Consider the following 13,200-nt stretch of genomic DNA (forward strand, 5'->3'; position numbering starts at 1 on the left):
CCAGTACAGTATTATTTAAACAAAACAGGTAAGTTGATAACATTTACTGACTAGCTACACATTCTTGGAGAAATGACCTTCAGCCACTCACTGAATGTCAACAACAGGGAGAAACCCAACATAGATAGGATTAGAGGAATACAGGAAACTACAGAAGTGATATAAGAATGGTCGCAGGCAAGCAGAGAAACAAGGACAGAAGAGGAGGGAGGCAATAATTGCCGAGTCCCACCTTTAGGTCTAGGTACTCCAGGTTCTTCTTCAGTTGCATGTATGTGTCATCAGCCTGACGTTGTAGATGAGAAAACGAAGAAGCAAAATAAAAATGAATCATTTTAATTACATTCACGTAAATTTTGTTTCATCCCCTTAACTTGCACCATTTCAACAGGAAAACAAAAATCCACTAGCAATGCACCTCCAGAACTTTGAACAATAGTTTATCATATACAGGTTTCTCAACCATGGTGATGTTTTTGTATTTATAGTATTGTGTCATTAAATTTAATCCAAACGCCCTTATAAAGAAGGAGCTTTTAAGTTGTTGAAGGTACAAAGTTCTGGATTTCAGCTATTCAGAAGCAGGCTTTACACAAATACATCAATGCTATGCACACTTTCAACAGCCTCTGTACCAAAGATTTGAGAATAAACAAAATGGCTTGTTGTAAAAAAAAAGTCTATGTTGATCTGTTCTTCCATAAGAAAAATAACAGCCCAAAAATTCATATAATAGCATTCACAGGTAGTCAGGAACTCAGAATTTTGAAACCATGTTGCATTATTCTACTTAGTGAAGAAGTTTAGTATCACCTTACAAAAAACAGAATATTTGATTGCAATAGGTTTAATATTTCATTGCCACAGATTTAATATTTCATTGCCATGTATAGAGAAAAAAGAGGGATGATAAAACAGCCATTGACTGCAAAAATTAGAAGGTTTGATCAGAGAACACATTTCTCTGGCCAATTTCCTGGCATAATAAAATGAATTTAAAACAGTTAACAGTAATATTCATTTTTATAAATTCACAGAAAAAGTTCTAAATATTAGTATATAAATTAGATTACTCCGCAGGCAAACTATCTGACTATTGATTTAACAATGTTAACAAAGTGCAAAGAGCCATCTCCATCCATTTGCAGGATAATTTGAGTTCAAACATCAGAGTTTTACTTTGGATAACAGTCTCAGAAAGAGCAATTGTAAACATCTGGATTTCTTTCTGCCTCCAGCTACTCAAATTGCTCAATTTTTCTCGCTCGGAAGATACTAATTCCCCAAGGGACAGGGTGCTATGAGCATGGGCTGCTCAATGGCACCTCATCTAATGTTTGTTTTCAAGTGTGAACCTATGCAGTGCATGCTGGCAGAGACAGGCTTTCCTCAGCAGTGATTGCTGGCTTCTGATCACGAGTCAGAGGCTTGATTGATTTTTCCGTTTTTACTTAATGAGCCAGAGGAGTTCTAGATTTGGATTTAAACTAAATTTCATAATGGAGCCATATACAGTCAAATACTCTGTAACAACACTAGAAAAGCTGTGTTGAGGACACAAATTTTGTGGGAACTACAGAATAAAATGTATAAACATTAAAGCTCATTACCAATGACTTCTGGGGAATGATCTAACATGATGTTCAATGGGAATAAATGTTAAAAGCTGAACTTGCTGGCTATGGTTTGTAAATGTGAACATTTAAAATAATATTAATGTAAAGCCACACAAAGCATACAACAAGTAACCTCATAAAACATTCTGGGACAAACAGCCACATCAGGTGACATATGCGAGCCAATCAGCAGCTGACCTGACGGTTGGATTGGCTCAGCTTGTTTAGTTGCAACTGGGCAAGTGTATGATTTCGAACATTGGCCAGCTTGGATTGATGTCTCCGTAATCGGATGAGCAGTAAAGTTAGTTCTTCTAGCTGCGGGTAATATAGTTGGTCATTAAGGGAGGCATTAGCAATTAAAACATGTCGCTCAAACCCTGCTATGTGCACGTACCTAGCTATGAGCATATGACAATCAAGAAGTACCAAAAGAGTTAATAATGTTCAAGAAATCAGCTTGGATAAAAATTATATGTAAAAGACATTCATGGGAAAAATGATGCTGAAACCCCAATGAAGAGATGTATATGACTTTCTTTTCTTTCCTGAAATAGGCTAAGAAACATTAAGCATTGTTAAGTTAGCTTGAAATATTTCATCATGACTGAACAATAAGCTAAATATAAATCTCAAATCTCCTCTGATATTCATCAGGGATTGTACACTTCACAATTTTGGACAGTAAACCCATTCTCAAATTCCAAATGAATTTGGCTGAACTGCCAAGAGGTGTTAATCAGGATCAAAAAAAAATCAAATGAATGCATCATGCATTTTATGCATAAACTGAGATAGTGACTAGTTTAAACTCCACAGATGTAATCAGTTCAGAGTTTACTAAACTGAAATTCAGCAAACTATGTTTTGTGAACAATGCACCAGGAAAATATGGGCCGTTTCACCTGACCTTGAGTTTCCAAGTATTTTAAAATCAAGGACTACTGTAAGTTATTTGCAATAAAACAGGGAATTCTAGATGAAATCAAATACTTACATACATATTCTGTGACAATGAATTACACCAGTCAACTAAATTTGCAATATTTACCAAAAAAAGTAGATTTGTTTTGTTGTACCTATTAAGTAAATGTACATTTGCCATTGTGAATACTTTGCTCACTCTCTTAGAATGAGAAAAAACATCACAACAACACGTAATGAATGATTGAGGTTACGTAAAAGCAGTAGCCTATTTCAAAAAACATATGAGGGCTACATGTGGACCTCGACAGAGTCTTAGTGAATAGCAGAGTGTCAGTTAATAAAATCTAGGTGAAGGGGATGGTGGTGAATTAACAAGTCCTCCACACAAAACATGTTTGAGTTATTGCATTTGTAAACTCATCTGCATCAAGTGTAATTAATACTGCTCAGTTGGAGTTACCAAAATGCCAGTACAAAATATTTGAAATCTTTTCATGGTTAGGAATGGTATTAAAAAAGCTCTCTTTAAAAGCAACAGAAACACTGAGTTGTCTGCAACTTAATTTATTTAACACAATTGTTCTGACGTGTAGAGTGTAAATATCTAATTCTCTGCAGCATAATAAAAATGCAAGTGATTTTTCTAAGTGTTAATGTTGATTACTGTGAAGCCATATATACTTGACTGGGAGCTGTAATTGAGAAATATAATTTGCAATTTCACCTCATCAGACCATGCTGAGTACTGCTGGATGTTACTCTTTCTGCTAATACAACTATCAAGGATGCAGTCTAATGATGATGTAAAGTATAGATATTAATTATTTAAACCCTCCCTCCTCAATCTTGCAATACAATATGAAAATAGACATATATTCAGAATGGAACTTACTGTCTTTCCATGTAAACTGGGGGCACTGACAGTGTGCGTCATATAACCCATGGGAGGCATAGAGCGCCTGTCGATGTGTGCCGAGCTCTGCCAGAAAATACAAAGTAACAAGTTGGCACAGGTTCATTGCACAGTAGTAGAGAAATTGGTTAAACAATCAAAGATCCAAAATGATATTTATGCCGTACCAGGACTGAGCTTGACTGTGATACCCCCATGGTAAAATAGCTGGCATATACTTGTCGTGTAGGCTGACATTTGATTGTTGGGTGATGTCCTAGAAGTGACAAGTCCCGATTAGGCCATTACCAAGAAACATAGGACTTGGCAGCAGGGGTAGGCCATTTGACCTTTTGAGCCTGCTCTGCAATTCGATAACATCATGGCTGATCTGGTCTCAACTCTACTTTCCTGTCTGCATCCCACACCACCACCCACCATACCCCTCGACTCCCTTGTCTACCAAACATCTATCAAACTCAGCCTTGAATAAATTCAATGATCCAGCCTCCACTGCTTTCTGGAGAAGAGAATTCTATAGACTAATGACCCTCTACGAGAAAGAATTTCTCCTGATCTCCATTCACCTGCTGTACCATACTAAATTTTGGTGATTCATGTACCAGGACACCAGGATCCACAGGATCCTCTGTGCCACAGAGTTTTGCAATCTCTCTGCATTTAAATAATATACTGCATTTTATTCTTCCTGCCAAAGTGGACAAGTTCAAATTTTCCCACATTAAACTCCATCTGCCAAATTTTTACCCACTCACATAACCTATCTATATCCCTTTGCAGACTCTTTACCTCCTTTTGACAACTTGCTTTCCTACCTATCTTGGTATCATCGGCAAATTTAGCCACCGTACATTTGGTTCCTTTATCCAAGTCATTGACATAGATTGTGAATAGTTGAAGCTCCAGCACTGATCCCTATGACACTCCCTTAGTTACAGCTTGCCAACCAAAAAAGACCCGTTTATCCCTACTCTCTGCTTCCTGTTAGCTAATCGATCCTTTATCCACGCAAATATGTTGCCCCTTACACCAGGTGCTCTTATCTTGTTTAGCAACCTTTGATGTGGCACCTTATCAAATGCCTTTTGACAATCCAAGTACTCCACAACTACAGGTTCCCCTTTATCCACTTGCTTGTTACTTCCTCAAAGAACTCAAACAGATTTGTTAAACAAGGATTTCCCAAACCATGTTGACTCTGCCTGATCCCATTATGATTTTCTAAATACCCTGCTATAACCTGCTTAATAATGGATTCCAGCAATTTCCCTATAACAGATGTCAGGCTAACTGGCCCAAATGTTTCCTGCTTTCTGTCTCCCTCCTTTATTGAATAAAGGTGTTACATTTGCTATTTTCCAATTGGCTAGGACCCTCCCAGAATCTAAGGAATTTTGGAAAATTATAACCAATGCCTCTACTATCTTTGGAGCCACTTCTTTTAAGACCTTAGGTCCTGGAGACTTGTCTAATAGTTTTCCCAGAACCTTTTCCCTGGTGATTGTGATTGTTTTAAGTTCCTTCCTTCCTTTCACTTCTTGATTTTGAAGTACCTTTGGAAAGTTTTCTGAGTCTTCTACAGTGAAGACAGGCAAAAAAAACCTGCTCAACGCATTCCACCATTTCTTTGTTTTCCATTATCAATTCCCCAGACTCACTCTTTAGAGGAACAACACTAGCTTTACTTATTGTTTTCCTATTTAAATACTTGGAGGAACTCTTACTACCAGTGTTTATATCACCAGCTAGCTTTCCCTCATACTCTATTTTCTCCCTCTTCATAAAGGCCGTTGTTCAGAATGAGTTATCACATTTGGGAAAGGGGGACATAAGGTTTCTAAATACCATAATGTGACTTTTTAATAAGAAAGGATTTTTAAAATAAGGAATCAAAAATAGGTTGTTAACATGTGGCTGATGTTTTGTACTTCTGCACTTACCAACCCCCATTAAAGTGAATTGGCAGAAAAACAAGACTGGCAAGCAAATTGGAAAACCCTGCCCTACGACTTCTGCACTAAAGCTCTGCTAAGTAGTACACAGAACTTGTTGCGGCTCCACGTTCTGCAGCCACTTCCAGCCTGCCGAATATGAAGTTGAAGTGTCTCTATGTCACCTGCACTGAGCTAAAGTTTTATGATGGATTTCTACTTTCCTAACGCTTGGAATAGTGATGAGTCAGGACCTTGGAAAAGTATTAGCATGGAGCATTGATAAAATATATGGGAGCAATTTTAACTTTTAAGCCAGGGTGTAAAATAGGCACTAGCGAATTAGCCACCCATTAGACATCGCGCGTGATTTTCCTTTCCACTGAAATCAATGCCTCTGCCCTGTCAGTAAACTGTAGGAGGTACAAGGAGTGAAGAGCTGCTCAGCTCTCTTTTTTTAACTATCACTAGTGCTGACAGTTCACTCCTTGTCACTCTGCATAAAAAGGCAGAAGTTACTTAAAAATAACATTAAATAATCAGGCAGAGTGATTTTACATTGACATATCGGCATTATCCTTCTGAAATTATTCACTTAAAAATACTCAAAGAAGAGGTCGCTCAACATTTGACAGCTCTGCTCCTTCTAAACTATTGCTGGAGTTTCTGTTTTCTCTTCTAATCTTCACTTGAGCACGTCAGCTTCTTAGTAACTTCCTCAAATAATCCATTTTTTTGCGCATGAGTATAAATAGAGCAGGAAGATCCCCGATCGGTGGTGAGTTAGTTGATTGCAACTAAGATGGCAATAGGGATTCCATAACTGACCACAACATCCCTGGACAAGGCAGGGGAAAACATATCATCCAGCATTCCTGCTTTTGATGGCTTTCAGATCCCAGCATGTAGACGGGAATGAACATAATGGCCAATCATCTCTTCATCTGACATTGAGAGCTGGGCAATTTCCACCTAGGATCCATGAATGTCCAAGATCTAGAATGCTGATTAATTTTCCTTCCCCACCTTGGGATACAGTGTTGCCTCTACACTAGCTCAGCACAGACTGGGGGGATCAAGCCTATCATCTTACTAATTATTGCATGTATGGAAAACAAAGCCCGATCCGTTTCGCAACAGTGTAAAACACAGGCTTACCTTTGTCAAGGGGCCACGGGCTCTTCTCGGAGACCCTGAAAATAAGAGCTCGAATGGTCTTTCTTCCAAGGGTTTGACATTGACTCTTTCTGCAGGAGTGTGCAGTCTTCTGGGTGAGAGGGCTTTTGGAGGACCGGGTGGCGGGATATCTGAGGGAGACGGAGGGACAGAGACCGAACGGGGAACATCTAAGGCAGATTTTGGTAAGCCAGAGTCAAAGTCTGTGGCATGTGAGGAATAGATTGGAGCAGTTGGGCTGCCATGCTTAAACTGCTGCCTCTGTTGCCACTCATACAGCTGCCACACAGTACCCTCCTTAGTGGCCTTCCGATCTTCATTTGACATTTTTAAGTGGCTAACACGGTCTTGAGCATACTTGTAATCACTTGGTAGGTTATGATTCGCAGCTATGGAGCTTTCTGAAGGTTGCCCAATATTCTTTGGCAGAGTTTGGTAAGTCTCTGGGTAAGGCTGTGATTGATTTAGTGTCCGATGTGGAAGGGTCTGGGCAGATGCAAGGCTGAAAAAGAAAATGAAAGAGAAAAGTAAAGGACAAGTCATGCATGCTGCACAGAATTTCTGAAATTCACGTCTTGTCCATTTGATAGAAAATATAATAATTTCCTCCATCAGCTAAAATGGCAAATCAGGTTAATTGGTCTTTCATCATTGATGTTTGTAGGATTTTGTTGCATGCTAAGCAATTGCCACAAAATTACTGATCAAAACTTCTAAATAATTAATTCATATGCTGTGTTTGAGACATAGCAAAGATCCATGCTTTTTGCTATGTAAACACAAGTCTTTCTTCTGCATCTGGTCAATTCTACAAATCTTTTTTTTTCTCTATACCTCGGTGTCACCTCCCTAATGCCTTGAATAAATGTACCACAAGGCACAGGCCAGCATTTGTTGCCCATCTCTAATTGCCCTTGAGAAGGTGGTGGTGAGCTGCCTTCTTGAACCGCTGCAGTCCATGTGGTGTAGATAAACCCACAGTGCTGTTAGGGAGGGAGTTCCAGGATTTTGATTCAGCGACAGTGAAGGAATGGCGATATAGTTCCAAGTCAGGATGGTGAGTGGCTTGGAATGAAACTTGCAGGTGATGGTCTTCCAATGCATCTGCCGCCCTTGTCCTTCTAAATAGTAGAGGTTGTGGATTTGGAAGCTGCCATCAGAAGTTGCTGCAATGCACCTTGTAATTAGTACACACTGTTGCCACTGTTCATCAGTGGTGGAGGGAATGAATATTTATTGTTTGTAGAAGGGGTGCCAATCAAGTGGACTGCTTTGTCCTGGATGGTGTCAAGCTTCTTGAGTGTTGTTGGAGCTGTACTCATCCAGGCAAGCGGGGAGTATTCCATCACACTCCTGATGTGTGCCTTGTAGATGGTGGACAGTCTTTGGGGAGTCAGGGGGCGAGTTACTCACCACAGAATTCCCAGCCTCTGACCTGCTCTTGTAGGCACAGGATTTATATGGCTGGTCCAGTTCAGTTTCTGGTCAATGGTAACCCCCAGGATGTTGATAATGGGGGATTCAATGAGGGTAATGCCATTGAATGTCAAGGAGAGATGATTAGGATTCACTCTTAATGGAGGTGGTCACCATCTGGCACTTAAGTGGCAAGCGACATTCGTGCCACACATCAGCCCATATGTTACTTTCCCTTCCTCCTCATCACCTGAAGGCATTGGAAATGAGTATGGCCAGTTGACTCTAGAGGACTTTGTAACCTTAACTAGTCCCTGTAACATTCATATATCATCATTTTTAGCTTATTTCACTATTTATTGGTCAGAAGTGAGAACCCTGACTAATTTTGACCTGCCTAACTTCCTTTCCCTAACGTAGTGATTCTATGCCTAATTTTGTTGTTTCTGCTTCTGCCACTAGCTGGATAAAATCAGCTAACCTAGCACTGAGTGGCACCCAAGAATTTTTGTCCTTGATTTATTTTGTTTAAACTTAATCATCTAGGGTCATAACAGAGGTATCTCTCCCCCAACAAAAATGGAAAACAGAGATACAATCTGAGAAAACAACTATCTGAATAAAAAAATACAGTTTATGATGGTGAAACAGAAATTTTTAAAGGTGCTTATGTATACAGCTTGATAGACTGACAGGCTGTTTCTATCATACTTAACAGTTGTGAATTAATTGCTAGAGGCAAAAGAGAGTATTAATTTAACACAATTAATTACTGCCCAAATAGACTGATCAATGGTAAAATGACAGGAGTCATTATTGCATCATCCCCCAACAATAATTTACCAATAACCTGATCATTGATACTCAGTTCAGGTTCTGCCAGAGCTGCTTAGCTCTAACCCATATCATAGGGTACAAGAGCTGAATATCAGAGCTGAATACAAGAGCTGAATATCAGAGAAGAGGTGAAAGTTGTTGCCTAGACCTCAAAGTAATATTCAGATACAGCACTAAATGGCTAGAGTCCCAGTTGTCACATGGAAGATGCTCAGAGGCCAGTCATGTCAGTGCCAGGACATCACAATAAGGATTGTACACGGTGGTGTACTCCGCCCAGTCATCTTCAGCTGCTTCAGCAATGACCTTCCCTCCCTCGATGTCAGGGGTGGGACTGTTTACTGATGATGTCACAGTGCTTAGCTCCATTCACAACTCTTCTGATCATGAAGCAATTCACAGCCAGCCACAGAAAAAATCCTAGATAAAAATCAGGCTTGGTCTGGTATGTGGCAGGTAACAATCACACCAAATAGGATGAGTTACAAGGATATCAAACATGAGAAAGCCCAGCCATTTCTCCTTAAATCTCAATGGCACCACAATTACAGAGGTCCCCCACAGATTATTATCTTGGGGTCAACACTGGCTAGATTTTAATTACAGCAGAGTATCAACACAGTGGCTGCAAGGGTAGAAGTTCGGAAGTCTCTGAAAAGGGACTCATCTCCAGACTCCTCAAGGCTTCTCCACTATTTACAAGGCTGAAGTCAGGGGTGTCAACATCTAGAACAGAGCAGTTTGTCCTTCCATTGAATTCAATAACCAATTGAAGCCTTTAGTACAGTGGATAGCCTATTTGAATGTGAAGGACATCAAAACAGAGCCCATTCCCACTATCATCATATATCCACTTTTCTCCAGAATGGGTCACTAGGTGATCCTACTGGTACATCTGGTCATATTAGTTATTTCAGAACAGGTCAGAAATCAAACTTGGACTGTCCTGGTCTCTACGGCTGAGCATTCACCAAGTGAGTCCTCAGAGGCTGCTTTTGGGAACAAGAAATTCAGAAGAAACTTCTTTACCCAAAGAGTGATCAGAACGTGGAACTCTCTGCCACATGCAGTGGTAAAAGCTAATAAATAAAATGCATTTAAAGGGAAGCTAGATGAGGGCGAAGGGAATAGATGATTATGATGGCAGATTTAGTTGAGGAAAGATGGGAGGAGGCTTGAGTAGAGCATAAATATTAGCAAGGACTGATAGGGCCAAATGGCCTGTTTCTGTGCCAAGTGGCCTATGTAATCCTATGTAATTTTGACCTCAACACGAACAATGATCTCATCCACTTCCTCCACTCGATACCAATAATCCTGGTAAAAGTGTGTTGTGCACTCATTACACTCAAACTGCCTACAAATAAAAAATATTAATATTTCTGTAAAATCAATGTAGTGCAACAATCATTATTTCGAAAACCCATTTGATACAAAAATGGCAGACTACATATTATATTTAGATGTCAATCTGTGCTGTGTGAATATCCCAAATGCATACTTCAGGAGGAAAGAAAGTGGTCCTGGCCACTACAAAGGAAAGTAGTTGCATGAACCAATTTTACGCCAGTTAGCATATGGCTGTATTCAATGAATAACCAATTAGCAATAATAAGATCCATAATAGAATAGTGTTAGTTAAACAAAGCCATTGTTTACAAGGTTAAACATAACCCATCACTTCTGTTAAATATTATAACTGTAGCTTTATTGAGAAAGCAATGTCTGTATCTGGATAGATTTTGTATTACTACAGAACCACAACCATTCAATCTCAAATGGAGCAACTGTTACTATTCTGTGTTTAATATTAAACAAGCACAAAACAAGCCAACACTGAGCACTCGAATTCCATTAAACATTTGTAATGAAAGTGCCAGAAGCCAGACACAACAGAGGAAAAGAAGATTTAAATAAACTACAGAGCATAGCTCAGCAGTGATTTGTAAACATTAACCATTCAGAGCCATACGTACAGAAAAGTAAAAAAAAACACTGAGCAGGCTCTAAGCAATAGGGCTGAATGTAATTGCAAACATTGGCCCCAGACAAAAATCATGCAGGTACTGACACCTAGGGGTTAAGGTCATTACCCCCAAAACCAGGCATGAGAATTGCTATGCACGGTTAACCCCTGTGTGTTGACTGCAAATGCAGGAGGCATGCAAACTTCATGCTGCCTGCTGTTATAAATGAAATCAATGTTCAGTCAGCATTAACCTTGCTGTTGATTGGCTGGATGTGGCAGCAGAGGGTCAGTATCATAAGGGGCCAGCCCCAGTTGATGCCTGCACTGCTTAAAGCTAGCCTGCATCTCTTAAAAGGGAGAAGGATTGTAGCTGGAACATGTGGTGGCTGTCCTATGGCAGCTGAATCTGACCTGGAAAAAACAGAGGAATGGCACGACTTGAGAGAGCGTGGCCCTGAGTCTGACACCCTGCCCCAGAGGCTGTTCTGGAGTAGGTAGAAAGTAGGAGAGATGTCCTGTATCTGCTTGGGGCCAGAAAGCCTTGCAAACCCATGCCCAGAAGGCAGATACCCATGCAGGGCAATGCCAGAAGTCAAACTCTAAGAGCTTGGATGCAGTGCCACTAGAAGTTCCAAGTTCAATGAACCCAAATGAGAGGCCAAGATCAGTGCCATATCTTACCAACTGCACCACTAGCCTCAACCATAACTCAATCACCAGAGCCCTATCGCTCACCTACCATGCAACCTGGCTTTCAATCAGGACTCATACCCAACATTCATAGCTTACACCTCACACACTTAGTGCTGCTGCAGGCCTCTTACCCATATCTCTCAGCTTGAACACATTGCCAGCTATTCAACCATGACCAACACATCACTAACAGGTTACATCACACTCACTGACGCATTCCCTCTCTCTTGCAGGACAAAGTAATGCACAACCAGAGACAGGGGAAGCCAACTGGAGGGAATGGGGCACCTCCATTGCCTACTTCCCATGGAGGAAGATAGCACTGGCTAATCGTGGGATGCCCACTGCTGAAGCCTTGGCCAGTGGCAGAACTGAAACCGTTGAAGATGAGGATATCCTCACATTTAATCTTTCTTCTGATATCCCACCCCTCGAACCCATCCCACACTCTCTAACTTGCCAGCTGCAGATGTAAGCATGCATTTCTTACTTTCCAGGACTCACCAGGCCACAACTTACTCTTGTTCTTTCTTTCTTTCTTTCAGTTACCCAACTTTGGAGCAAAGTAGTCAGGCAGTGGAGGAAAACAAGCAGGAGAGCTTGCAAAGCAAACTTCACATTTGCAGCCACCAGCTCAGACAATCGCACTGTCTGAGTTTAGAGGTGGGATCTGCACATGGTGGGAGATCAGGCATGAGTGGACTGTAACCAGTGCAGGGGGGAAGGATAGGTGTCAGCTCAGAAGAGGGTGAGGTTGGATAGGGGCTCCACTGCAGAGGACTCAGATGGGTTAGCTACAGAAGAATAAGAAGGGTTATGGAGAACAAAATGGTTGATGCATTGGCAGGCCTGCTGGAAAGCCTGCAACTGATGTCAGGAACATGGAGAAGTCCAGCACCATCATGACAAAGGGTTTTGCTCAGAGCTTGGAGTCCATCCTTTCCAGCATGAAAGCGGTGGCTAACTCCATTCGCACACTTGCAGATCCAATCATGCTGCAACATTCAATGACCAATGTCACAGCTTTCATTGCGACTCAAGCAGCAGCTACCCAGCTCCTGGTTGCTGCAGCGGAAGCACAGATTGCTGTCATGCAAGGTTAGTTTACTGCCATGCAAGCTTAAACTGCTGGCTTTGGATAGCAAAGTACAAAGGGGCCTTGCACAGCAGTTCAGTAACCTGTCCTCCAACAAATTATTCAGATTGCTTAGGCAACAGCCTGGGGAAGTGGCAGTGGCTCCATGGAGCAAAAACGTGCTGCCCTCTCTCAGGTTGCCATTGACATTGCCTCCCACTGTTGCCATTGACATTGTAAACGGCTCCTTCTAATCAAACACTGTCCCATCCCTTTCAAAACCACCATTATCAACCCCTTCCCAAAAAACATCCCATAACCCCTCTGTCTTTGCAAAATACTGCTTCATCTTCAACCTCCCTGCCATCCTCAAAGTCCTTACATGTGTTGTTGCCACTCAAATCTTTGTCCACTTTTCTGGTAACCTCCTACTTGAATCCCTCCAATCAGCTTTCTGCTCTGCGCCCATACCAAAAGCCCGTACCTAAACCAAACCGCAATAGTAATTATGTGTTATTCATCCTCGTTCTGTTGCAGTGTTTGACAAAACTACACGTCAGCCATCCAGCCCAGACTGCTGCCACCCATGCTGTGATGGCATAGCATAAATCCAGGCCTTCTTGGCCCAGAGTTGCTTCAGGGCATCC

At 41.1% G+C, this 13,200-nt stretch overlaps 1 protein-coding gene across 23 annotated transcripts in view; it reads right to left on the bottom strand.

The window, feature by feature from the left end:
* The window catches only part of plekha7b (pleckstrin homology domain containing, family A member 7b), a 500,085-nt gene that overhangs the window by 72,692 nt on the left and 414,193 nt on the right, over positions 1 to 13,200 (bottom strand). For 15 of the 23 annotated variants that reach the window (XM_078549252.1, XM_078549249.1, XM_078549250.1 and 12 more), the window contains 4 exons: positions 6,546 to 7,065; positions 3,436 to 3,522; positions 1,815 to 1,934; positions 233 to 286 (listed from right to left, as the gene is read on the bottom strand). In XM_078549252.1, coding sequence (XP_078405378.1) covers positions 233 to 286; positions 1,815 to 1,934; positions 3,436 to 3,522; positions 6,546 to 7,065 — 781 coding nt within the window. The remainder of the gene's footprint in view (positions 1 to 232; positions 287 to 1,814; positions 1,935 to 3,435; positions 3,523 to 6,545; positions 7,066 to 13,200) is intronic. The other 8 variants (XM_078549258.1, XM_078549264.1, XM_078549262.1 and 5 more) reach the window with 2 other exon arrangements.

This window comes from Cetorhinus maximus, chromosome 9, assembly GCF_964194155.1.
Source record: "Cetorhinus maximus chromosome 9, sCetMax3.hap1.1, whole genome shotgun sequence".
Classification (NCBI taxonomy): Eukaryota; Metazoa; Chordata; class Chondrichthyes; order Lamniformes; family Cetorhinidae; genus Cetorhinus; species Cetorhinus maximus.